The sequence below is a fragment of the Mustela nigripes genome, chromosome 12, assembly GCF_022355385.1.
Source record: "Mustela nigripes isolate SB6536 chromosome 12, MUSNIG.SB6536, whole genome shotgun sequence".
Lineage (NCBI taxonomy): Eukaryota > Metazoa > Chordata > Mammalia > Carnivora > Mustelidae > Mustela > Mustela nigripes.
Genome location: NC_081568.1, coordinates 132,615,686 through 132,641,955, shown reverse-complemented (window position 1 = coordinate 132,641,955; position 26,270 = coordinate 132,615,686). Strand labels below are relative to the sequence as shown.

Sequence of the window (26,270 nt, the reverse complement as noted above, 5' to 3'; positions counted from 1 at the left end):
ATAATGTTATATGCCAATTATGTCAGTAACATTGTAGGAAAAAAACCTTGTACTATCTGAAATGTCTTCAAGCATCTGGTAGGGAAATAGAGGGCAAAAATCAGGAAGCAGAAAGATTCTCTTCAGTAGACATCTTTTAGAAAGAGTATCATAAACAGTACAGCAGTCTGTGAGGGCTGACAACTCATCAGTGGTACCTGGGAAAAAAACAAACCTTGAGAAACTATGGCTGGAGGCTTTTCAGGAATCTAGGGGCCTGGCATGGAATGCCCGAAGCATCTTCATAGAGACCCCTAGCCCAGAGGCTCTCGTTTTCCTGCTGTTAAATATAAGTCACTCTTTATACTTAATCTCATCTGCTCCATGGTTTAAATTTCTAAGGCCCAAATGATCCTCAAATGGGTATTTCCAACCCAGACATCTCAAGAGGCATTGTATGGTGTAAAGAATACAGGCTTTTCATCCAGCCTGACTGGATTCATACATACTCCTTGAGAGAGCTGTGTGGCATGGGGTGAGTCTCCTAACTTCTCTCTGCCTCAGTATCCCCATTTATAAAGTGGTGACATTAATAGTACCAAGTTTGAAGGGTGGTAGTAAGGATTAAAGGAGTCTATAGAAAACACGTGAAACTGTGCTGCAAACTGGTGGTAAGTGTAACAGTAATGTCAGCTCTTACTCAGTACTTGGATGTCCCTCAGGTGGTACCCAGAAATGCAACACATTCAAACCTGAAGTTACCATCTCACCCTGCGGACCTGTTCTTATTGAAAGAATTGTCTTGAAAGTAGTGATTTTTACAGAGGTTTTTTTTTTTTTTTTTTTTAAACTATGTGCTTGTGTCGAGAATTTCAGGTCAAGAATAAAAATTGGATCGTAAGTTTAAATGGATGCAAATTTGGAGTTTATAAATACCGACATTGTAAAAATGCATTACATTACTTTTTAAATTTCTTTGGTTTAACCCATCAAGTCCATCACAGGACTGTGGGACTCTCCACAGAACATCTGCTCTCCATGTAGAGCACTCAGCATTCTATAGCACTTTCAGTTTCTGACCCCTTTTTCTGTATGGTTTTTTATGACTGAGGCAGGAAGAGCACTCGAGTCTTATACCAACAAATAAAGGATTCAGCCCAGATGTCACATTACTGTTAAGTGTATCCAGTGAATCTATACAGCATAGCAATTTTGTACTCACCAACCTTGTGAACAAGCTCTTCATCAAAGTCAGAAATTTTTCTTTATTCCTTTTATCTCCTTAAACTGGAATTCTTTTTCACTTTCTCCCTAGAATTTTCTTCCTATATTTCTATTAATAAAATATATTTGTCCATAACAGTATCTTACATACACATTGAAATTTTAAAAGTGTACTTCATGAGACCTTCAGGCTATAATTGTTACTGAGCCATAATAGTAGTTTTTATTACCATGGTTATCATTATATAATTAAAAGCAAAATATGCATTCTAATAATGACTAAAAATAAAAAGTGAACATTTATTGGAGATGCTTCTCTTAATGAAATGGATGGGGTTTTTTCTTCTTGATTAGTCCATGTACCCCTGGTTGATTATAATATATTCCTGGAGTGAGCTGGGACTCAACAATTTTACTTTATTTTTTGAAAAATATGCACTCTTGAATAATCTTATCTGCTACAAAAGGAAGATAGAAAAGAAAGAGATTTTATTCAATTTCTTTATTTCCTTGAACTCCTGACTTACATGCCAAAAATCTCATGATGTTCCTGTGAGCTGTGATTTCTCAGACCACTCTTTGGGTTATCTTTCAGTTTAGTTGAAGGCAACGAATTCACTTGACTTACAATTTGTTGATCGTTATAGTAATTCAATTTTATAATTTCTGGGAAGTGTATTAAAAAATGCTTTACCATGATTTGTCAAAAGAGTGTTAGCTATGTTTTTTTTTTTTCTCTTTTACTTGGAGGTGCCAGATTTCATCCAATTTAGTTGGAAAGGATTAGGAAAATTAAAAATTGCTAATTTTAATGCACATTTGCCAATGCAAGATTTTTGATAAAGTGCCTTTATCTAATTATGTACTTTATATTTTCATCAGAATCTTGGAGCTGCAGATTTAGTTCATTCAGTTTATGGAAAACATCCAACATAGAATTCTTTGGTAAAGCTAGTCATTGCCAAACCACCCAGCCAAACCAGTTGCCTTCTGTCTTTTGTCAATTTAAATAAAAATGTTAACATGTTCTAGAAAAGCGTTTTGCTCTTGAATTTTATTTGAGATGGGTGGACAGATGAGAGACAGTGTTTTGTCACTTAGATGAGGCAGGCTTTCCAAGTCTTTGTTTTATTCTTATGGGGATCTTCATGAGTCCTGTATAATAGTTGCAAGGTGGAAGTTGCTAGATAATTAAACAAAAATCATCATTTTCTCTGCTGTTCCTACTCCATATCTGACAATCAGGCAACTCAACCAAAATACCAATGATTCTGTCACCTCGCTTAGTCCTTACAAGAAATACATATAGTGTAGGAAAACACATAATTTATAGTATCTTTATTAAAGTCAGCTTTGCTAATGCTGGTATTTAAAAATGTTGCCATGTTTCTTCTCCTGGAATTTTTCATGCCCTGAGGCAATGCACCATGGAGAGATTGAAATAGGTGAGAGCTGGGTGTGTTTCTGCATTAAATTGGGAAGGGGTGACTGTGCAAAGGGAATGCAGTGGAAGGGAGAACTAGAATGGCAGCTCAGTCTTAGGCCTGTTCTTAGGTAGATCAGTCCCAGGAAGGAGTGTATATGGAAGCTGAGGGTCTGGGAATTCAGCGCCTTATAACTACCTGTTACCTGTGTCCCTTTGGGAAATCCTCATATGTGATTCCCTGAGGTGCCTGGATCCACACCTTGTCATCGCTGCCTCCCCTCATGACTAAATTAGTGGACAAAAATTGGACAAAAAATGGACAAAAATTAGTGTCTCAAACTTTTGAGATAGATTTGGCTCTAGTAAGTATTTAGACATATTATTTGCATGTCTAGGAGAAGAAATGAGACCATCATCATTTCCAGCCAAAATTGTTTTTTCTTACCTCTGTAAAAGGATTTCTTACAATTTATGTTTTATTACTAATAACTTGAGCCCCTTTAATGAAGAACTAACTCACCAGAAATGTGAGAGTATATGTTCTTGCTTTGTTTGTTTATAAATATATCTCACAGATTTCTGATGTCTTTTTTTTTTTTTGAGCTATATACAATGAAGAAAATGTTGACAAAATAAACAAAATGACAAAATAACTTTATGTTAAAGTTACTGTGCATGGTGACAAGTGAGTTGCTTTTTTTTGGTTTTTATTATTACTGAAATTAAATTCAACATTTATAATTAAAAAAAAAAAAGAAGAAGAGCTTATGCTCTTCCCCTTTTTGTTTTATTTGGCGAAATCCTGCTCTTCTTTACCATCTCAGTGGACTTGTCTCTGGTGTCCCTTCCTTCCCAAAGCTTTCCTCTTACTTTGCAGAAACCACCTAGTCTTATTCCTGTCTCACATTACAAATATCTCATTATATATGCCGCTTCAGTAATATCCCCTACATGGGGCACCTAGGGGGCTCAGTCCCCAGGCCCTTTCCATTTTGCTGCTTAACAGAGTGACTGTGTAGCTGACCACCCAAGCCAGGATGCTTGGGAGAGTGGAAAGGGCCACCAGTGACACCTATGCCAGGACGACAGTAGTGAACAGGATTTATGGTCCACCCCTCGACCTCTCCAGAATCCACCTACATCTCTGAATTCTAGTTCTAGAATCTCTAGAATTCAGCACATGAGCTTGCATTTCTGTAAAAGCTTTCCAACCTGTCTTCCTGTTTTGGCTCACGCTGCCTGCAGTGTTTGCCCCACTGTAGATGCAGTCTTCTTTCAGAATATCAATTTTAATGATGTCTCTCCTCTGTGTCTTGCAATTTTCTAATGGATTCCTGAGGGAAAATTCTGGAATTTCTTTTCTATTCTTTTTTTTTTTTTTAAGACTTATTTACTTATTTACTTATTTTTATTAACATATAATGTTTTATTTGCCCCAGAGGTACAGGTCTGTGAATTATCAGGCTTACACATTGCATAGCACTCACCATAGCATGTTTATTTTAGAGAGAGAGCACGAGTGAGCACAGGCTGAGCGGGGAGGGACAGAGGGAGAGGGACTGGTCGCAGGGTTTATCTCCCAGCTCTCACATCACCACCTGAGTCAAAACCAAGAGTCAGCCGCTTAACCAACTGCTCCCCCCAGGTGCTCTGAAAATTCTGGTATTTCTTAAAATGGGTTACAAGGTTATGTGGCCCTTGGTTGCTTTTGAGCTTCTTCTTCTGTAGTGTGGCTGTTCTCTCTACCCCCCACCCCAATCCTGCCCCAAACCACAGCCCCAGTATCTGTACAAGTGCAAGAGAACTACCGACCACTCCCTCCCAACACACATTCGCCAGAGAGCGGAGTGAGCTCCTTGCCCTGTCTGAACACTCTGCTTATGCTCTTCCCCTTTTTGTTTTATTTGGCGAAATCCTGCTCTTCCTTACCATCTCAGTGGACTTGTCTCGGGTGTCCCTTCCTTCCCAAAGCTTTCCTCTTACTTTGAAGAAACCACCTAGTCTTATTCCTGTCTCACATTACAAATATCGCATTATATATGCCGCTTCAGTAATATCCCCCACATGGGGCACCTGGGGGGCTCAGTCTGTTAAGCATCGGACTCTTGATTTTTGTTCAGGTCATGATCTCAGGGTCCTCGGATCAAGCCCCTAGTTGGGCTCCACACTCAGTGAGGAGTCTGCTTGAGGATTCCGTCCTTCTCCCTCTTTCTCTCAAATGAATACATCTTTTGAAAAAACAAATCCCACTTGATGGGATTCTACTTGAGAGAGGTGATATCCTATGCCTCATTCTGTTATCACCTTCTGCTGCTGGAAGTTGAGTGATCTGTGGTATTAGTGAACAAAATATCTCTCACCTAGACTGTGGCCCAGGCACATGGAGGTGAGGCCATGACAGTACCTCCCCATCTTGCCTTTCTGTGTCTGTCTCCTGTCTCCTTGGTCTGCTTTTCTTTGAATTTATTGCCTTGCTGCTTTTGTGAAAGACTTTTGTTGTTCATTTTATCCAGATTTCATCCATATTAAAAAAATAAAAGCTTAACTGAGATGTTAGGCAGTTAGGTGGGACATGCGTGGGATCATAAAGAGCCACGAATAGCTGATTCGAGCGCGCTGGCAGCTGCCGGGTGCTGTTCAGAATATTCTGTAGTAATAGCTCGTGTGGTCGGGGGAGAATCTGAGTTCAGGTCATGTCACTGGGAGCTGTATGGTTGTGGACCCCACAGTTTTAAAAACTCTGCCCCTAATAAACAATATTTCTAACAAAACAGTGGCTTTTTCTATTTTTTTTTCAGTCGATGAACAGTTTTTATTTAGAAAGGAAAAGATGTTTTTCTGGGATTATTTTCTGTTGAGAGTGGATCTGATCTCTTCTGAGTACAGTCATGTGATGCATCCTGAGAATTCAGAAGCTGACATGCTTGAAAGAACCCTGGGAATTGGGGAGAGTGAGGCTGTTGACCCGCCAGCTGCTTGGTATAGGCCTGCTTTCCTCAGTGTGTAGCACCTGGGGAGAAGCAGAACACGCTTCCATTGTTCTTCAGTTTCTTTGTTGCCTGTGTTGATGTTGACATGGATTCAGAAATGCTTTTGAAGGATCTAGCTTTGTCTAGAGTCAGCTTCCCGGTGCATCCTGAACTTAATTCTCTTCCTTTTTTTCCCCCCCTTTTCTTAAATGGTTGATTACAGTAGACACGAATGTGCCTTCCATGTGTCACGTATACTAAATTATTTCATCCCATAGCTTTCATAAATTTGTTGTTTACCAGGTTTAGGGATGTGAAGAATTGAATTCTGTCTTGTATAGAAAATTCTTTCTTCGTTAATAGCACCTAGTGATCCCCCCCCCCTTTTTTTTTTACCAAAAAATAGAATAAAAGGAGGAACAGTTGAAAATGATAAAGGTACAAAGTACGTTAAAACAAAACTGTCAGAAATCATAGGAACCACAGTGTTAAAAATACACACAGACACACACACACACATATGTATATATGTATATGTACATATAAATGCTTGTATGCAAAATAAAGTATGTGGCTATTTGGATATACTAAGTAGTTTCATCAATGAAACAGGCTTCCTGTGACCCACATCTTCTTAGTTGTGCAAGTGTGTGATGGGAATATTGCTGATTTCTTTACTAAAATCTTTTATTAAGTTAGACTGTTCTTCTCCCTGGTTAAATCAAAATAAACTATGCAGGATGGAATTCCAGACAGTTGATTGATTGGCTAATGAGAAAGCAGTGGTTTTAGAGTTAATGATTCTAGACATTTTCTTGATCATCATTGGAAGCTAGTTTTTTTTTTTTTTAATTTAGAGTTGTGATACAAACCTGTGATAAGCTGACCTTGACTTGACTTTATTCTGAATCTTAAGAGGGTTTTCTCCATGAATATAAAAAGACTTGATTAGTATGTTAGCCTACTTGATAAAAGGTATTTTGTGTATTATTCTTCCATTATTTTGTCTTAAATTTGATGAAGTTTCAAATCTATTGCATGCTCTCAAAGCTAAAGTAACTAGGTTATTTGTCTTTTGTGTGACTGAGTCCAGTGAAAGATGTGCCCTGTACTTGTGCAAAGTCAGGCAGGTGATTTTGGGACAGGCAGAAGGCTAGACATACCCACTTTCCCTCTTAGACTGTGAATTTTGCTGTGCAAGTTGCTACTTTTTGAGTTAATAAAAATAGGCCCTTTAAAAGCTAATGATACATAGAAGCCTTATAAGATACATATCGGGGGGGTGCCTGGGTGGCTCAGTTGGTTAAGCGTCTGACTCTTGATTTTGGCTCAGCTCATGATCTCATGGTCATGAGATCGAGCCCTGTGTTGGGCTCCACTCTGGGTATGGAGCCTGCTTCAAAGATTCTTTCTCTCCATCTCCCTTTGCCACTCCCCCTTCTCACATGCACGCTCTGTCTCCAAAACAAATAAACAAACAAAAAGACATGCATCCATTTGGGGGTTTATAGGGTATTTTATAGAGGATTTGTATTGAGGGAATTTCTTGTTTAAAATTCTTTAATGTTATATCCTTATTCTCATCAGCATCCCTGACTCAGGACTGTGAGGAAAGAAGAATATTTTCTTTTTCTCATCTCCATTTCAGTCATGCAGCAAATATTTACAGGGTGACCACTGTGTCTGAGGAACTAGCGTACAGTGATCAGCAAGAGACAATAGTCTCTGTCTCAGGGAGCTGATATTCCAGACCCTGCATATATGTTCAAATATCAGGTAGGGGGGCACCTGGGTGGAGGTTAAGCATGTGCCCTTGGCACTCGTGTCATGATCCTGGGGTCCTGGGATCCAGCCCACATCCAGCTCCCTGCTCAACAGGGAATCTGCTTCTCTCTGTTTGCCCTGCCCCCTCCCCCCTACCCCTGCTCACTCGTTATTTCTCTCTCACATGCTCTCTCTCTGTCTGAAGTAAATAGATAAATAAAATCTTTAAAAAAAAAAACAGCAATAGCAACAAACAAATGTCAGGTAGTGATGGATACTTGGGAGAAGGTGATGTGCCAGAATGAGGAAGCGACTTCCATTGGGTAGTCAGAAAAAGCATCTTGAATGGCAAGAAGGCAGGCAGAAGGAGCCAGCCAGCGGCCCTGAGGCAGGGACCAAAAATAGGAGGTGTTCCAGAACTGAAAGAAGGCCACTGATGCTAGATGGTATCAAGAAAGAGGGTGATGAAGTGAGAATGGTAGGGCCCATCCATAGCCTGGGGTAGGCTACAAAGATGGCTCTCTGTTGAGAGTTTCACGCTGGGATGATAGGATCTGAGATTAAGAAGCTGGGAGTTTTGTTTGTTTTGTTTTGGCTGGGGGGAAGGGAGCCAGGAGTTTTATTTGGGTGGGGGGGTGGATGAAGCTTAAGATGCCCCGTGGACACCCATTTAGAGATGTCAGGGAACAGTTAGAGTTCCTTAGAAGCTAGTGTCACATTTAGGAGTCCCTGGGTTTTAAAGTCACAAGACTTTAGGGTTTTTGAGGTCACTGGTGAGAAATAGACTATAAATGCAGAAGGACTGGGCAAGGCTGCCATGTGCAGCCGTGCTCACTGTAATTTGAACATTGGAGTTGAGCATGGCCATGTAGTGGCGCTGAGCATGGGCTCCACATCCTACTTACTTTGTCACCCCTGGGGCTGGCTTGGGTCCTCTGTGCCAAAGAACATGGTTAGTTAAGGCTGTGTTTGTGTACAGTTACTAGAACAGAGTTTAAACAAACCTTAGCTTAACCACCTGTATCCTTTAATTACTACACTTCGAGAATATGTCAGATTTAAGATTTTGTTTCACGATGAAATGATCCCATGGCCTGAATAGTGATGCCTCACTCACCCAGACGTTAGGAGTGCATGGGTGGCAACTTCAGTTATCTGAAATGTAGATGAAAATGACTAAAGAAGAATGAATATCTCCCGAGCTGACCAAAGTTGATGTCTTAGAGTCCACTCGCAGGATTTAGCACTTTACTCATGGGTTGTGTCCCCCCTGATACCTTGTTTATTTTCATTTTAGGAAATTGGAAAGGAAGAGAGAGGAGATTATACCCTTTGATGGGAAGAGTGTCAGCCAATTTGTAGAGAGGTTTTAAAATAGGACTCTGTTCTCTGGCTAAAAGTGACTTCTATTCTTCCTCCATGTAAAAGGCACCTGTCCTTTCAAGGTCTCCCCAGATCTTATTTATTGTGACCCTGGAGGTCCTACTTGAGGTCCATGTTCTCCTCAAATTAGACTCCTTGGTACTGTTCTTTCTGTTCAACTCCTTGAGTATGGTTCCTCTTGATATGAAGATTTGTGAATTAAAAGAGTAAGAAAGATATACCCACTCCTCTCCCCCACTACTAGTCAACATATCAGGGAGGATAACTGATGGAGACACTTCATTTAAAATGAGGGTAACAGGCACATGGCAGTCACTGGTCCATAACAGTTCTGAGATCCAGCCAGGCAGGAGCCATTTCTTTAATTAGATCTTGGCCTCACTGCCTAGGAGTGTTCACTGTGATGATTGGCTTGGCTGGGCTTTTGGTTCTGTTCTCTTGAGTTTTCCTTCCCCTTCCATAAAAAGTAGCAGGTGTTAGCAGCTATGTAGTGTCCTTACCCTGCTTTTGCCCAAAGAAGATCAGGGGTCTAGAGGCCTCTTCCCAGCATGTAGTGTTTCTGTCCCTTTTAACCCAAGCTGATTTAATTCTTTTAAAAAACATTGTGGATTTCTTATGAATCAATTTATAATCAGCTCCCTTAGACAAAGGCAACAACCGCAGACTATGAAATAAGTTCTTCTGTACTTTAAATTCTTTGTGAGGCTTTTGGGGACAGGTGCCCTTATGATTCTAAGAGGAACTTTTGCTAGTTTGAAAGAATCGTATTTGATCTTTCTGAGGACTTAATAAAACTTTACAGTTACATCCGTGGTTTCCTGACAGCACTCTAGACTCAGTCTTCACCCAGAAGCCATTTCTTAATTATAGCACTGTTTGCCTCCTGATACATCTAAGGAAGACAGAGGAGAGAATTTTATATTTAACCCCAGTTAAGTCCTGGCTTTCTTCTATTTAACAGTTCCTTTTCATCTTGTTGCTCTGCTCTTGGATTTTATTGGAGTCAGGAAAAGAAGCTAGTCAGCACTTTGAGTGGTCAGCCTGTACATCTCCTTATCTGGATCCTCCCCTCATTAGGGACATCTTTTATTTTCCATGTTGCCACAGGCAACAGCATTGCTAAACTCTCTGCCTTAGTGAATAAACGTCCGCTTTCTTCCTGCTTCCAGCAGCTTTCTCTTTGTTCCTGCAGGCCCTACCTGCAACCTCCTTGAGGCCCCGAAGCTTTCATTCACACTCTCCTTAAGGTCCTCCCTGCTGCCTCATCCAGAAACACAAGGGGAGAGGGGAAGGAATGAGGCCAGATCCTGCAGGGCCTTAGTAAGCAGCATAAGGACTTGGGGTTTTACTTTGGGTGAGAAGAGAAACCAATGGAGGATGTTGAACAGAAGCATGAAGTCATCTGATCCATGTTTTAAAAGAATTCCTTTCAATGCACAGGCAGATGGAGGGATACCATTAAAGGAATTGTTTACAAACTCCAGGTAGACTTCAGTGACCGCTTGGATCTGGGAGTGATGAGAATTTACCTGATTCTGTTTATATTTTCAACATAGAAGCCTACAGGATTTGCAGATGGACCAAAGAGATAGATGCTCAAGAGGTTTTGACTGGAGCCAATGGAAGAATGTTGCATCATGCATGGAGATGTGGGAGACTGCAGGAGAACAGGTTTTTCTAGGAGGGAGTAGAGTCTTCATTTCCCTTCTGGGCATGCAAAGTTTGAGATTCTAGTGGACATTTAAGTGGAGATTTCAGGTGGGCAGCTGGATTCAGGGGACAGTTGTAGTCTGGCCATACATGGGGACTTGTCAGTACTTAGATGGAATTTAAAGCCATGCATGAGCTTGATATAAGATCTGAGCCTGGAGCGATCTAGCCTTTCTCCTGCTTACAGAGATAATGAACAACCAGCAAAGGACATTGTGAAGGTGTGTGTGACAGGTAGGGGTCAGAAGAGAAGCCAGAGGAACAGGTGTCCTAGAAACCACATGACCAATGCATTTGAAGAAAGTGGGTAAAGACCCTGCATCCATCACTAGACTTAGCAGTAGGTGGTAGAGTGTGTTCTAAAGTAGGTTCAAGAGGGGAAAGGGCAAATATACTGTGGAATAACTGTTTCCCCCCCAGAGATTTATTTTAAAGTGCAGAAGTGAAATGGGCAAGTATAGGGGTTTAAAAAGGTGTTGTTTTTTGGTTGTTTGTTTTTAATTACAGGAGAAGTATAGGCATGTATTGTGCTAGGAATGATTCTATAGAAAGGGAGACTTTCATTCTGGCTAGACAGCAGAAAGTTGCCAGAAACGTGTTCCTCAATTGATGAGTAGAGATGGGATTCATTGGAGCAGGGACCCCCTCATCCACAGTCATAGGAGACAGGACACTTCACAGAGGTAGGCAGGTTTAGTAGAGGTTGTAAGACATGCACATCATCTTCTGTTGCTTCAGGTCTCCGTGAAATAAGCACGGTCATCAACTGAAAGTGATGGGAATGGAGGAGAAAGTGGGAAGGAGTTACCTAGGCGAGTGAAAGAAAAAAAATGTGGTAGGATTCTCAGTGTCCCTTTGGGTTATTGATGATGAGTTTAAAGCCAGCCCATCAAGGGTGGTGCACTCTGCATCTCCACTTTTGACCAGCATGGAGAAGGCAGGGAATTGTGGGGTTTTTTTGGTGGCTCTTCTGGAGAGAAGATTGCAGGAGAGAAAGGAGGAAGATGGAAAGTGACAGCTACAGTGGATCGTGAGGGAAGTGGGGAGCTGGGTGGGTGTAGGGACGAGGGACTGAGAAAAGCTGCTAGAATCACTGAATTCTGTGTCCTGGCAGAGTGGGAATTGTAGAGGAAATGAGGTGAGAAAAGAGGAGTTGGTGGTTGAGGGTTGGAATCTTGAAATTGAGGTCATACATTTATATCTAGACAATGCTCCAGAGAGTGGCTTAACCTGAGGTTAATATGGAAGGGAGTTCAGTTCCTTGGATCTTCTGTTCTGTGTTTCTGGGCAAGTTGTTAGTGTTTCAGTTTCCTTATTTGCAAAATGGCAATTCTACTAGTTCCAACTTCATAGAGTTATTCAGAGGATTAAAGGAGTAAATACATGCAAAGTCTTCAGAGGCACTCGGCACATGGTAAGCATTTCATAAGTGTTGGCTGTTACTGTTGCTGCTGCTGCTGCTTCTTCTTCTTCTTCTTCTTCTCTGTTGGCTGTTACTGTTGTTTCTTCTTCTTCTTCTTCTTCTCCTTCTCCTTCTCCTTCTTCTCCTTCTCCGTCACCTTCTTCTTCTTCTTCTTCTCCTTCTCCTCCTTCTCCTTCTCCTTCACCTTCTTCTTCTTCTTCTTCATCATTATTTCTAGAACTCTTAGATTGGTGCCAGGGTCCATGGAGGAGAACCGAAGACTGGTGGCTGGGGCCAGTGCCACTTCATGCCAAGCTAGATGGTGGTGCAGTGGCACATTGGAATCTTCTTTAATTGAAAAATGAAGCCCAGTTGTAACCCACCCTCCCTGTACCCCCGTGTAGACTGCCCAGTGACAGGCCTTCGGTTTTGTTCCTGCTGTGCATTAGTTCTGTTATGGTGGTTTTACCTGAGGATCTAAAGCTTCCATGATTCATACCAAGGAGCAAATTAAAACCATGTCCTGTTAATGTTACTTAGAGGTCATGGGATCTGTCAACAGAGGCATTGGGAAAAGCACAAATAACTCTCACTCCAGTCCTGAGTTTCTTGGAACGTATGTGCAAATTATGTTGAGTCCTATAACTCTCTAGGAATGAACTGTAGTTTATTTTTTAATTTTTTTTTATTTTTTTGAGAACTTTGTGGCTCTTTTGTCCCCTCTGGATGATCAACTCTTTTTTATACTACTCCCTTAGATCAAGAGATAGCTTTTTTTATACTGACAAAAACTATGTGTGCTTTTAAAGCCCTTTTTTGATCTCCAGGAAACATTATTAAATATCACTGTAGCATTCTTAAATTCTCCAAAGGAGAATCAACATTATAGCCAGTGTGAAATAAGATACAGCAATGCTTTTATGACTTTATGCTGTCCTTGCTTTATCTAAAAAATTTGTGGGGCTTATTGTATTGTTAGAAGTCTAGGACACTCCAAAAGAACAGTTGTCAAGTGAAAGGTTGCACTGTGAATTTAATATATATCTTTTGAAGGTTAGGATATTGATTTACTGGACAGTGTTAGAGTTTTAAAATCTAATTCTGAGCCTGTTACCTAGGACATTGATGAAACTGAGACATTATCAGCCAGGGTGGCTGAAAGACCCTCAGAGCATTTAGCCAAGACTGTCAGAAGTCAGAAGGAACTTGTGTCTGTCAGTTCTTCCCAGGGTCCTTAAGGGCTGTTATTAAGATTGACAGGACTGAAGAGGTAGAGACCCCTAACTGCTTGCCTCTTGTACCCTGGCAAAGGGCCAGAGCCAAGGAGGGCTACTGTCTTGATTCCTTAGTGATTGGGTCTTGGGTTGTAGTCTGTTCACATTCTCCTGTGTTAGGAAGCTGTCGGTAGAAATCAGGTTGAGAGGGAGGGCTCCGTTTTGGTTAATTGTTATCATCTTGCAAAGAAGGATCTAATCTGTCTTGTGTGGTTATAGACATTATAGCATGTAAGTTTGAAATAGCACAGTAGGGGGAATTTAGGGGGAAAAGAGATTGAAAGACTTTTCTAGAGAATGAGCTGCTTAAATGTTGAGACAGAATGAGAGACACCAGGCTGTCTCTCCATGTGACTGTCAAGGTAGACAAGATGGCTTCATATGAAAGTACGATTGAGAAAAGCCATTCTGCAGCCCAGCACCATAGTGGGCAGGGCTCTGGTCTCCATAGCTCCCTCTCTCCCGATCCAGGGCAGATAAAAAGACTGAATGGACCTTTCCTCTTTCTGGAAGTCCTCTATGAACTTGATTTCTTAGCTGAATGTCTGTTAGCTATTGGGCAGCACTGATTCCAATGTGGTACTCAGCTATAAAGGACTTGCAGTATTATGTTCTGTGTTGTCACTTAAAAATGCTTTTAAATTTTAAAAATGCAATTGCTTTATGAGCTGTTGAGTTGATAGATGTCATCTTCATAAGAATTTAAGGCTCTGTTCTCTGTTTCTGTATTTTGGAAAAGTTTTTTACTCATGGCCTGCTGTTTGAAGTTTCTCTGTTCAGTGATTCTTTCCTGCAATCACCCTGCAAAGCTAATGTTTTTAGTCCATCATTTTATTATCTCATACGTAGTCATCTCATACACATTATTCTCTCACTTAGCATATTCTGTTGCAATTCTGTGTCTGTGTCTCTTGACACGGTGTGAGTGCCTCAGGGCTGGGTCTTTGTTTCCTCATATGCCCCGGGACAGGGTCTGACAGGACATAGAAAGAACCTGTACGGTGGGTATTCCATAAGTGTTGAATGAATGATAACCCAGGTTTAGAGCCTAGATACATTCTGGATGTGGGCCTTAAAACTGGGGTATTGTGGGGCGCCTGGGTGGCTCAGTGGGTTAAGCCGCTGCCTTCGGCTCAGGTCATGATCTCAGGGTCCTGGGATCGAGTCCCGCATCGGGCTCTCTGCTCGGCAGGGAGCCTGCTTCCCTCCCTCTCTCTCTCTGCCTGCCTCTCCATCTACTTGTGATTTCTCTCTGTCAAATAAATAAATAAAATCTTTAAAAAAAAAAAAAAAAAAAAAAAACTGGGGTATTGTGTCGGGATGCCTGGGTGGCTCATTCAGTTCCACATCTGCCTCCGGCTCAGGTCATGATCCTAAGGTCCTGGGATTGAGGCCGTCCCCCACCCCCCCTTCAGCTTCTTGCTCAGTGGGGAGTCTGCCTCTCCCCACTGCCCTCCTGCCCCTCCCCCTGCTCCTGTGTGGTGAGCATGTTCTCTCTCTCAAATAAATAAATAATTTTTTTAAAAAGTGGGGTATTATGTTCTTGGTGAATTTTTTGTGCCCTTTTTATTTTTGGTTGTGGGGTAGCTGCCTGATGTGTTTTGTGGCACTCACACGTGTTCTGTGTTTGATTGCTTGTTGATAATGAGCCGTGACAAGGGCCATCAGAGTATGGCTGCTTAGTTCCAAGGTTCTTTCTCTCCCTTGGTTGAGTGTAAGTGGGTTTTTCATTTTAAGATGTAAGCTTATGAAACCTGGTGACTCACGTTTATTATTTATGTTCTGGGGTATTTATCATTGTCTGACCTCTGTAACCCCGTTTTCTATTTGGATCAAATGAGATTTGTGCATGGGAAGCACTGGATTGACGCCTCGCATATCTAATGTGACCTGAGCTGATTGAACAGCCTTTGACGATCCTGACTCCCTCTTTGGCTGCAGAATTGTAATTTCTAACTCATCTCAGAATCTTAATTATACTTTTTCACCGCACAAATCTGATTGTTCTCAAAGAAAGATATTTATTTTAAAATTATATAGATTATCATTAATGGGAAATTTCCCCCATGTTAACCAGTCTTTTTTTTTTTTTTTTTTAAGATTTTATTTATTTACTTGTCATAGAGAGAGAAGCGAGAGCAAGCACAGGCAGACAGAGTGGCAGGCAGAGGCAGAGGGAGAAGCAGGCTCCCTGCCAAGCAAGGAGCCCAACGTGGGACTCGATCCCAGGACGCTGGGATCATGACCTGAGCCGAAGGTAGCTGCTCAACCAACTGAGCCACCCAGGCATCCTGTTAACCAGTCTTTATTCCATTTAGTTTCCTGGTGTTGTTTGTTTATTTATTTCCTAAGTAGGCTCCACACCCAGTGTGGAGGCCAACATGGGGCTTGAACTCATGACCCTGAGATCAAGACCTGGGTGGAGATCAAGAGTGGGATGCTTTAACCAACTGAGACCCCCAGGCACCTCCCCTGTTTTTTGTTTTTTAATAACTTAACATTCTGGAAGCAAAGCCAAACAAAAGAGGAATTGGTTTAAAGGATCTGTTTGTAAAGTTTGGTTTCTAGGGTTGATGTTAGGAGGAGAGAGGAGGAAGCTCTCTTCTAACTTCTGTGTCTTTTTAGTTTCAAGTTGAGATTAGAAAAAAAGTAGTTAAGACCAGGGGCACATTCCATTCCCTCCTTTCCTGCCCACGCACTTAGTGAGGCTTCATGTGTAGGTGTGATGTAAGGGCTGAAATGAAGGTTTATTTTTAAAGTGAGTGAGTCTGCACCTTTAAAAAATAAGAAATGTTAAGAATTAGAATAATGAACATTGTGTTATAAGTTGCTACACTTATATATATAAGATCTTTACTTTTTTAAAAAGTTGAAAAATAGTTGCTGTATGAGTTGCAAATAGCAAAGATGATATATCCAGGGAGAGTTCATAATGTAACAAAATCTTATAATATGACTATGATGTACATTTAGTGTGAATAATTATTATATAGATAGGAATAAGTGGTAAGGGGATAGTGTAAGGTCTTATAATCACCCTGTATACGCACTGCTGTTGTTGAACAACAGAGCAAGTACTTCTGCCCTCCCTGAAGGGGCAGGGGAAGGGGAACTGGGCAGGAAGGTTCTCTTGGACTCTTCCTCAACCTTTGGTTCCTGACCCAGAGGTGTCAGGGGAGTATGAATGTTTTCACCATAGCAAGCCCAAGGGGGCTATGAATAAAGTGGCTCAAGGTGGGCCTTGAGCTGCCTCCTCCCTGCTGTGAGAATTGCCCCTTCTTCATTAAGGAATATGTGAAGATGGAAACTGGTAAGTTTCGCCCTTTGGATCTCTAGCCCTTGTCCCACAAGGCACTGGAATTCCTTCGACAGTGCCCTTTTACGGAATTCTCGATCTGACCCCTCTGCACATCCTTATGTCTCCTTTGCTCTAACCCCAGATGGAGGAACAGGGCTGAAGGGTTATTGTTCCATGGTGTGTGTGTGTGTGTGTGTGTGTGTGTGCACGCGCGCGCGCACACGCGCTTTCATTTCACAAAGGTAAGATATAAAGGAAGGGATCTTCCCAGGGCCAAAAATTCTCCCATTACTGTCTGAAGTTCTGTTCCTTAGAGATTAACTTGAATTCATAAATAATACCTTAGACTTTAATAATAATTATCACTAGCATGCATATATAGTATGAACCAGGGACAATTCTAAAGACTTTGTGGGAATTAATTTATTAATCCACACAGTAAGCCCATGACGAAGATTTGGAGAAGTCCAGTAACTTGTTCCAAGTTCCATGGTGATGATGAGGGCAGAGCCTGGACTGAATCCTGCTGGGTCTGCTCTGGGACTCTGACCCTCAGCCACTGCACCGAGTTCCCTTTCCTAGATACTTAATGAGGATTTGATTTAATGTGCTTTCTTCTTCATGTGTTGCAGTGCTGTCTATAAGGGATAGGACAGAAAGTGAAAAGGGTAAAAATGTTGAGGAGGAGAAATGGCCGTAGGGCACTTACGATGGGAACTTTGGAAAGATGTGGGGAGCATTCTATCTAGCCATCATTTTCTTGCTCATCAGCATCTGGATTATTAGTGACATTACAATCAGTATGAGAACTTCACCAAGAACCTACAACAACTGTTGCTCTTCTCTGCTTCTGAATATCAATTTCATTTTTCTTTTAGTATTCTAGCTGCAGAAAACTCTTGCATGTATTTTCTGTGTCTGTGTGATAAATATTTATTATTTAAATGTCATTTAAAATAACACTTTGCGAATATTCTTGACGTGAAAGCCAATGAAAAACAACTAATTTCTATAATTACCTCCTTTTTCCCCCCTCACAGTATTGGCTGGATCCTGCAAAAACCCTTGCTGAACACAAAGAACTGATCAACAGTAGGTATTTGATGTTAATTTTGTTAAGGGGTGCCTTGAAAATGATACTGTGTCCATGATTAGTTGGGTGCAGAAATACACTTTAGTACTACAGGGATGAGTACTAGTACTCAAGTATCAGAATATGGAAATGGGTGTTCTGTGCATTGCCAGACTCTTCCTCTAAACTCTGATTAAATTTTAGTTAATAAAGACTTTAAGTGATGGATCTTAATATTGAATTTTGCTTGGCGTATGCCTGCCTTTAAATTGTCAGTGATTTAAAAATTTTTCTTGTCTTTAAAATTTCACCTTAAAATTTTTTTTTTTTTTAAAAGATTTTATTTATTTATTTGACAGAAATTACAAGTACACTGAGAGGCAGGCAGAGAGAGAGAGAGAGAGAAGGAAGCAGGCTCCCTGCTGAGCAGAGAGCCCGATGCGGGACTCGATCCCAGGACCCTGAGATCATGACCTGAGCCGAAGGCAGCGGCTTAACCCACTGAGCCACCCAGGCGCCCCTAAAATTTTTTTTTCACCTTGAAAAGGAAAGGCAGAGAGGCATTAATTTGGAAAAAAGTAGACATCCGACCTTCTAAAGAGCTTGAGTTTCTTGGGTTAAGGAGTGGTTTGGTTATTCACACTATTACTTGCTTGGGTCCATCATAAGGAGTGCCCTTGTGTCCTGGAAGATTTCTGTGGCTTCAGAAAGGACCCATCTATTTTTAGGGGATCTCTTTTGGTTTTATGAATATGAATCTTACTAGGTAACTGAGGGTATAATTAAGGTTATATTGTATAACTTAAATTTCCATAACCCAGGTTTTTCTTTATGGAAGTATATGCATCAATGCCCATGATCCTTAAGTATGCAGAGAGTCATTTTTTAAAATTAACTTTTTGGGGCGCCTGGGTGGCTCAGTGGGTTAAACCTCTGCCTTCAGTCCAGGTCATGATCCTAGGGTCCTGGGACTGAGTCCCCCATCGGGCTCTCTGCTCAGCAGGGAGCCTCCTCCTCCTGCAACCCCCCACCCGCCTGCCTCTCTGCCTACTTGCAATCTCTATCAAATAAATAAATAAAATCTTTAAAAAATTATCTTTTTAAAAATATGATAAAATATATAACACAACATGTACCATGTTAGCCATTTTTGAGTGGCCCTAAATACATTCATTGTGCAACCATTACCACTACCTCCAAAATTCTTTCACCATCCCAAAGTGAAACTCAGTACTCATTGAACCATTTTGCTTTGCTGTGAAAATTATTTCTGGTAAGATGTAGTAGATTCTTGGGCCTTCATTACCCCCATCCTGACTCTGTCCTTCACATGTTTGTTGGCTTATTCCCTGTGGTAAAATCGGGTGCTTCACGATCCCCACGGGCAGGAATGTATCTGTGCAGCTGGAAACGAGGAACTGCAGAACTAACAGGAACTCAGACTCAGCACGTCCAGTTTCTCTGAACGTCAGCATCATTTTTGTTTCTCTCTGTTTACCCATGTCTGTGGGGAAACCTCTAGCCACGCACAGAGGTCGACTGGCGGTCTCTGTCCTGGAGGCCCCAGTTCTATGGGAGGGTGTATCTGACCAGCCCAGCGAGAGTCCGTGGCTCACTCAGTCTACTCAGTGGTCTGGGCTTCTTCAGGGTTCTATAAACATAGCTGCTAGGGTGCCAGCCTTCCGGATACGGTTGGGTGTCAGTTGCAGAAACAGGCTTGTAGCTGGCCGGTGGGCGTTAGAAAGAACCCTCCAAAAATATACCTCAGATATCACCAAGTTCTGTCTCCTCAGCCTACAGAGGAGTAAGTCCTAATTCCTAAGGGGTTCATGACTTGCCCTTGGTGAGAAGCTAGTTGGTAGCAGAGGGATGACCAGAGCCCTGGTCTTCTGACTTCTAGCACTTCTGTATTTCTAGTACTCTTCCTGAGTGGGCAGACTGCCTACTGAAGGCCAAGAAGGGGAGGAATGAGGGTACCTGGGATTAGTTGTGAATGCAGGTAACTTCTGTGAGGTATCTACATATAAATGGTAGGAGTTCCAATTTAAAAAGTTTCATCCTTCAGGATCTAAAAATTGGTACTTTTCCCAAGAATTCAGGTATAGTAATAAATACAGTAAGTCTGTCTTAGCCATTTGAATAAAGTAGTTAAAAAAAATACCAGTTTAAAAATTAGAAAAATGTCAGGAATGATTATTTTAAAACAAACTTACAGGATTTATTTTATTTTATTGTGTTATGTTAGTCACTGTACAGTATATCATTAATTTTTGATGTAGTGTTCCATGCTTCATTATCTGTGTATAACACCCAGTGCTCCATGCAATACGTGCCCTTCTTAATACCCACCACCAGGCTCACCCATCCTCCCACCCCCTCCTCTCTGAAACCCTCAGTTTGTTCCAAAGAGTCCACAATCTTTCATGGTTCATCTCCCCCTCCAATTCCCCCCTTCAACATCATTAGCCATCAGGGCAATACAAATCAAAACCACATTGAGATACCACCTTACACCAGTCAGAATGGCAAAAATTAACAAGGCAGGAAGTAACAAATATTGGAGAGGTTGTGGAGAGAGGGGAACCCTCTTAAACTGTTTGGTGAGAATGCAAGTTGGTACAGCCACTTTGGAAAACAGTATGGAGTTTCCTCAAAAAGTTAAAAATAGAGCTACCCTGCGACCCAGCAATTGCACTACTGGGTATTTATCCCAAAGATACCAATGTGGTGAAAAGAAGGGGCACATTCACCCCAATGTTCATAGCATCAGTGTCCACAGTAACCAAACTGTGGGAGAAGCTGAGATGCCCTGTAACAGACAAATGGATAAAGAAGATGTAGTTCATATACACAATGGAATATTACTCAGCCATCAGAAAAGATGAATACCCACTATTTGCATCAACATGAAAGGAACTGGAGGGGATTATTCTAAGTGAAATACGTCAAGCAGAGAAAGACAGTTATCATATGGTTTCACTTATATGTGGAACATAAGGAATAGCATGGAGGACATTAGGAGAAGGGAAAACTCACAGGATTTTATTTTAAAAAGTTGAGATTTCTAAGTGATGAGTCTATTTTATTTGACGTGCATTACTAGTGGTCCTGAGCACATTTGAAGTATTTATTTCTTTGTATGGTATGAAATATTCTATTTAAATATCTGTAATCTCTAATGAAGCTGTTTTTTAATCCTAAATAAATGTTCTGTCAAAGAATAAAATGCTGATATTGAAGGAAGGTGATATAACTAAAGAAAACATAATTTTTATATTTTACCTCATGAAATACTTTGATAATTAATGAAGGAAAATGGTTGTCACATCTCATGTAGATTAGTCAGAAACAGTATCTGTAAAAATGATGGAGTATTTGCCAGTCACCAGGATTCTTGTAGGTGGATCTTAATTTCTTTCTCCTTGAGCTCATGGAAGACTTACTATCATTAGAGGCCTTGAATTGGTGCTCACAAAAGGTGTTTTAGAGGATTTCTGGTTTTTGGCTTCTGTATTTTTTAGCTAATGTGAAACATTAACTTATTAAAGGTAGATTCTATTGAAAGACATAGATTCAAGATAATAATTTAGGAATGTGCTTCATCAGCACACTGTTTATTGATAGTCAGTCTTAGAACAGGAAGCCAAAAGATATCTGATCAGGCATATCCTTGCTCCAGAATGTCCATTTCCATAGCCTTACATTGACCTATAAAATAGTGATGGAGATGAAAGTATTTGCTTACTTCGGAGGTATTATAATTCTTTTCCTTGAGAGGCTATATGGAAGAGTGGCCAGAAAGCCCCGAACTCTAGGTATTAGCAAACTTGGCGTTCAACCTTGTGATCTTAAGCAAATTGCTTCCCTCCTTGGAGATTGACCTGCCTATTCTATGTTATTGGGTGGTTGTTCAGAATCACATGTTTATAAAATATTGTTATATATTATTAAATGTAGTCAAGTGGTAGTGATGCCTTATATTTAGAACAGAAACCATTGAATATGGGAAATAGAGGGCTGATTTGGGCCAAAAGTCTTTGTAGGACATTTGCCCAAACTGAATTACTTCTGCTTAATGCTCATCACTGAACCCATTTGAAATGGCTAGGCTTGGTCAATAGGGTGTAATCTGTCACGTTGCAGACAATAAAAGCAACTCTGGAATCTGGACAAGGCCTTCTTCCCTTTGTGCTCTGGCCCCACAGCATGTGAGCTCCTCCTGCCCCTAGATCCCAGCCCCCGTGGCCTGCGGCACAGGCGGTCCCATCTGCTCAGCAGCACAGAGCTTGATTGACAGAGATAGACCCACAGACCATGGACTTCCTGGCTCTTCTAAATATTTAATAGTCTGTGCCTCCCTGACATCTACACTCAGGGCTGAAGATGTATTTGGCAGAAAAATAAACACCCTGATTAAGTGATCATAGAAATCAAACGTATGGAATCAACTCTAATGATCATTTATAACAAAGTTTATTGAAATTTAGTTCTTAGAAAAGCTCTAGCTTAAGGAATGCCTTGTCCAGAAAGGCGCAGATGAGGGGAGAGGAGGCAGGGCCCTGGTGTCCCTTGTCTTCTGCATGCCAGGAACAGGGCTTTGGGGTTCTACAGACATCACATATGTGTGGCATAATAACAATAAATTATAACGTAGTTTGTGTATTAAAAATGCATATGGCTTTATGACCTGTTCTACTTAATTTGCTTCCCCCAACTTCTGAACTTGTCACTTTTTTTAGTCAGTAAAAATGAAAATCGAAAGATGCAGGTTACTTTTTGTCAGTTACACACTATCAGAGACTTGGGATAACAAAATGTGAGTGGAAATATTGTAATTGAGTTGTATACTTCGCATCTTTGTGTGTGTGTGTGTGTGTGTGTGTATGTGTGTAAGAACTTTTGTTGAAGAAAAAATTAGAAATTATGACCACTGATTAAATATACCAGGTAGGAAATCCAGTTTAAAACAGGTTTAAGGGACGCCTGGGTGGCTCAGTTGGTTAAGGGGCTCCCTTCGGCTCAGGTCATGATCCTAGGGTCCTGGGATCAAGTCCCATATCAGGCTCCCTGCTCAACGGAGAGCCTGCTTCTCCCTCTCTTTCTGCCTGCCACTCTGCTTACTTGTGCTCTCTATCTCTCTGTCACATAAATAAAAAAGATAAAACAGGTGTAATATAAGATCTAGTTACCACACTACTCAGAAGTTTTGGAAGCAGTTTAAGTTAGATTCATACCCTCTGAAATAGAAATATTTCTAGTAAGAGTATAATATGATGTAATTGGCATCCAAGGGGCTTGTGTTCTCTTGTACAATATGAATGTTTAATTATATTTTAAGTTTCCCCATGTAAGTATTATTCCAGGCTTTATTTCATATATATGTTTCGTATTTGTGCACGTCGTTCTTCTATATGTAGTAAATGACTGAGATGGGAATTATCTTCTTAAATATACAAGAGCACATTCTTAGAAAAGTTTAGGAATTATACAAATACTGCCTATAATCCTACCACAGAACCTCCCTGATGATTTTTTTTTTTCTTAAAAAGGTGAGAGAGATATGTGGAAAGAAAATTACCAGTTTTGCTAAGAGTAGAATGTAAATGTTCTCACACACACACAAAGTAAAATATGTGAGGGATGAATGTGTTAATTAACTTGATAAGGGGAATCCTTTCATAATGTATACGTACACCAAATCATCACATTACACACTTTAAATGTATTACAATGTAATTTGTCAGTTATACCTCATTAAAGCTGGGAAAAACTTTCCAATTCTTCTTCCCCAAATTTGCCATGTTAGTTATTTTTTGTGTGTTCTTCTGGGGGTGGGGGGAAACATATTTTATAAAAAGACATTTTAAAAAATTATTTATTTATTTGACAGAGATAGAGATCACAGGCAGGGGGGCTGGAAGCAGGCTCCCCGCTGAGCAGAGAGCCCGATGTGGGGCTCAAACCCAGGACTCGGGGATCATGACCTGATCTGATCCCTTTTGTGAAAAAGAAAGTTATCCATTAAAATATGTTTCCTGGGGCACCTGGGTGGCTCAGAAGCCACCTGATCTCAGAAGCCTCTGAGCCACCCAGGTGCCCCGGGAAACACATTTTAATAGATAACTTTCTTTTTCACAAAAGGGATCAGATCTCTGCCATCAGACGTAGGTTGGTAATCTTTCCCAGTCAGCATATAGAGTTCTCCCTCTCCCTCTACCAATTTAAGCAGTGGTATGTACCATATATATGTACCATGGTTGACTTAAATGGTCCACCTGTTAGTAAGCATTTAAGTATCTATCTTTTGGTATCAGCTTTTGTTGGCTGTTTTTTGTACTTTTTGCAATAGTTAGTAGTAGGTGGGTGGTTTTAAAAAACCATTTGTTTTATCATTAATTTTTCTTCATTGTGAAAAAATACATGTATTGTAGAAAATGGGAAAAATGGGAAAATTGTCCCATTTAGGATAGAAAATGGGAAAAATGGGAAAATTGTCAATAATTAATAATAAAAATTGTGCGCAGCCTCACTAACTAGGTATAAGAACTGGCAACATCTAAAATATTTGATCTCTTTTTTCCTCTGTTTGTGGACACATAGACCTATACCTATGTAGATACCTGCAGAGTTGAAGTCCTACTGTTATAAAACTTTCAATCCTTTTTTTTAATTTTACACTTTCTTGTGTGTTTAGAAGTTCTTAGTAAACAACTTTATTGAGGGGGTACCTGAGTGGCATAGGTGGTTAGGCGCAAACTCTTGGTTTTGTCTTAGATCATGATCTTGGGGTCATGAGATCAAGCCCTGTTTTGGGCTCCACACTGAGCATGATGTCTGCCTGAGGTTCTGTCTCCTGCTCCTGCCCCCACCCCCAGCCCTGGCACGATCCTGCCAAATAAATAAATAAGTAAATCTTTCAAAAACAGCAACAAAGAACTTTATTGAGATGCCTTTAGCATATAAAAATCATATGAATTAAAGGTGCATGGGGTACCTGGGTGGCTCAGTGGGTTAAAGCCTCTGCCTTCGGCTCAGACCGAGCCCCACCCACGTCGGGCTGTCTGCTCAACAGGGAGCCTGCTTCCACTCCTCTCTATCTGCCTGCCTCTCTGCCTACTTATGATCTCTGTCTGTCAAATAAATAAATAAAATCTTTTTTTTTTTTTAAAAAGATGCAGAACTTGATGTTTCAATATATGTATACAGTGTGAAAAGATCACCACTGTCAAGTTAGATAACTTTTCTGTCACCTCTGCACAATTGAGTGTGTGTGTGTGTGTGTGGATTGAGTATATTTAAGATCTAACTTCTTAGCAAATTTCAAGTATACAATACAGTATCATTAACTATAGTCACCATGCTGTACATTAGATCCTCAGAAGTCATTCATCTTGCCTAACTGACACTTTGTAACCTTTGGACAACATCTCATTCTCCTACCATTTCCCCTGGCAACCACCATTCTACACTGCATCTATGTATGTGACTATTTTAGATTGCACATGTAAGTGAGATCAGGCATTATTTGTTATTTGTGCATCTGGTTTATTTCATTTTGCATAGTGTTCTCCAGGTTCATCCATGTCATTTCAAATGGGAAGATTTTCTTTTTTTTTAATGACTGAATAATATTTTATTGTGTGTAATTTGTGATATATATATATATATATATATATATATATATATATAACACATACACAATATATGTGTGTTATATGTGATACACACACACACATGTGTATGTATATGTATATATTCCCTTAGTTCACTGATGGATGCTTGGGTTGCTTCTATATCTTGGTTGTTGTGATTAGTGCTGTAGAGAACATGGGAGTGTGGATATATCCTTGAAATCCTGATTTCATTTCCTTTGGATAAATACCCAGTAGTGGAATTGCTGGATCATATGGTAGTTCTATTTTTAATTTTTGGGAGATTTCTATACTGTTTTCCATAATGGCTGGACCAATTTATGTCCCTGGCAACAGTATACAAGGGTTTATCCTCACCAACACTTTTGTCTTACTGCTAATAGCCATTCGTAAAGGTGTCAGGTGATACCTCATGGTTTCGATTTGCATTTCCCCCATAATTAGTGTTGAATATCTTTTCATGTGCCCATTAGACATTTATATGTCTGCTTTGAAAAAATGTGTATTTTAGTCCTTTGTCCATTTTTAAATTGGGTTGTTTGTTTTATGCTGTTGAGTTGTAGAAGTTCCTCATATATTTGGGATATTAACCTCTTATCCAATATATAGTTTACAGATATTTTTGGTGAGTGTAACTTTTAATAATTGTATAATATTACACTTCTACTTTGACTAATTTATAACATGAAATTTAATTTCTATTTCTTATTTTAGCTGGACCTCCATATACTTTATATTTTGGTATTAAATTCTATGCTGAAGATCCATGTAAGCTTAAAGAAGAAATAACCAGGTATAGTATTGACTTTGCTTTAGAACAATACATGTATGGCATATACATATTTAATACAAATTGGAGTCAAACATTTAGATGGGTGTCTACCTTGTTTTGTAATGCATCTCCACTGAGAGTTAAATTTAAGCTAGCATTGCATGAGGCAGATCAGTGTCTGATGATAGATGTGTGTGAACAATGGCATGAACACAGGTGACATGATGATAGATTTTGCATCTGCTATGAGGGGGTATTTCTGTATCATTATTGTGAAGGCTGCATTCAGCTTTTGTAGTCATGCGAAAGTAGCCATTTGAACTGCGTAAAAGAAGGATATTTAAA

General features: G+C 40.3%; 1 protein-coding gene across 1 annotated transcript in view; it reads left to right on the top strand.

Annotated features, from left to right (window-relative positions):
* Positions 1-26,270, top strand: part of EPB41L4A (erythrocyte membrane protein band 4.1 like 4A) — a 257,332-nt gene that overhangs the window by 114,819 nt on the left and 116,243 nt on the right. Inside the window, exons 4-5 of the mRNA XM_059418364.1 lie at positions 17,470-17,521; positions 25,868-25,946. Coding sequence (XP_059274347.1) covers positions 17,470-17,521; positions 25,868-25,946 — 131 coding nt within the window. The remainder of the gene's footprint in view (positions 1-17,469; positions 17,522-25,867; positions 25,947-26,270) is intronic.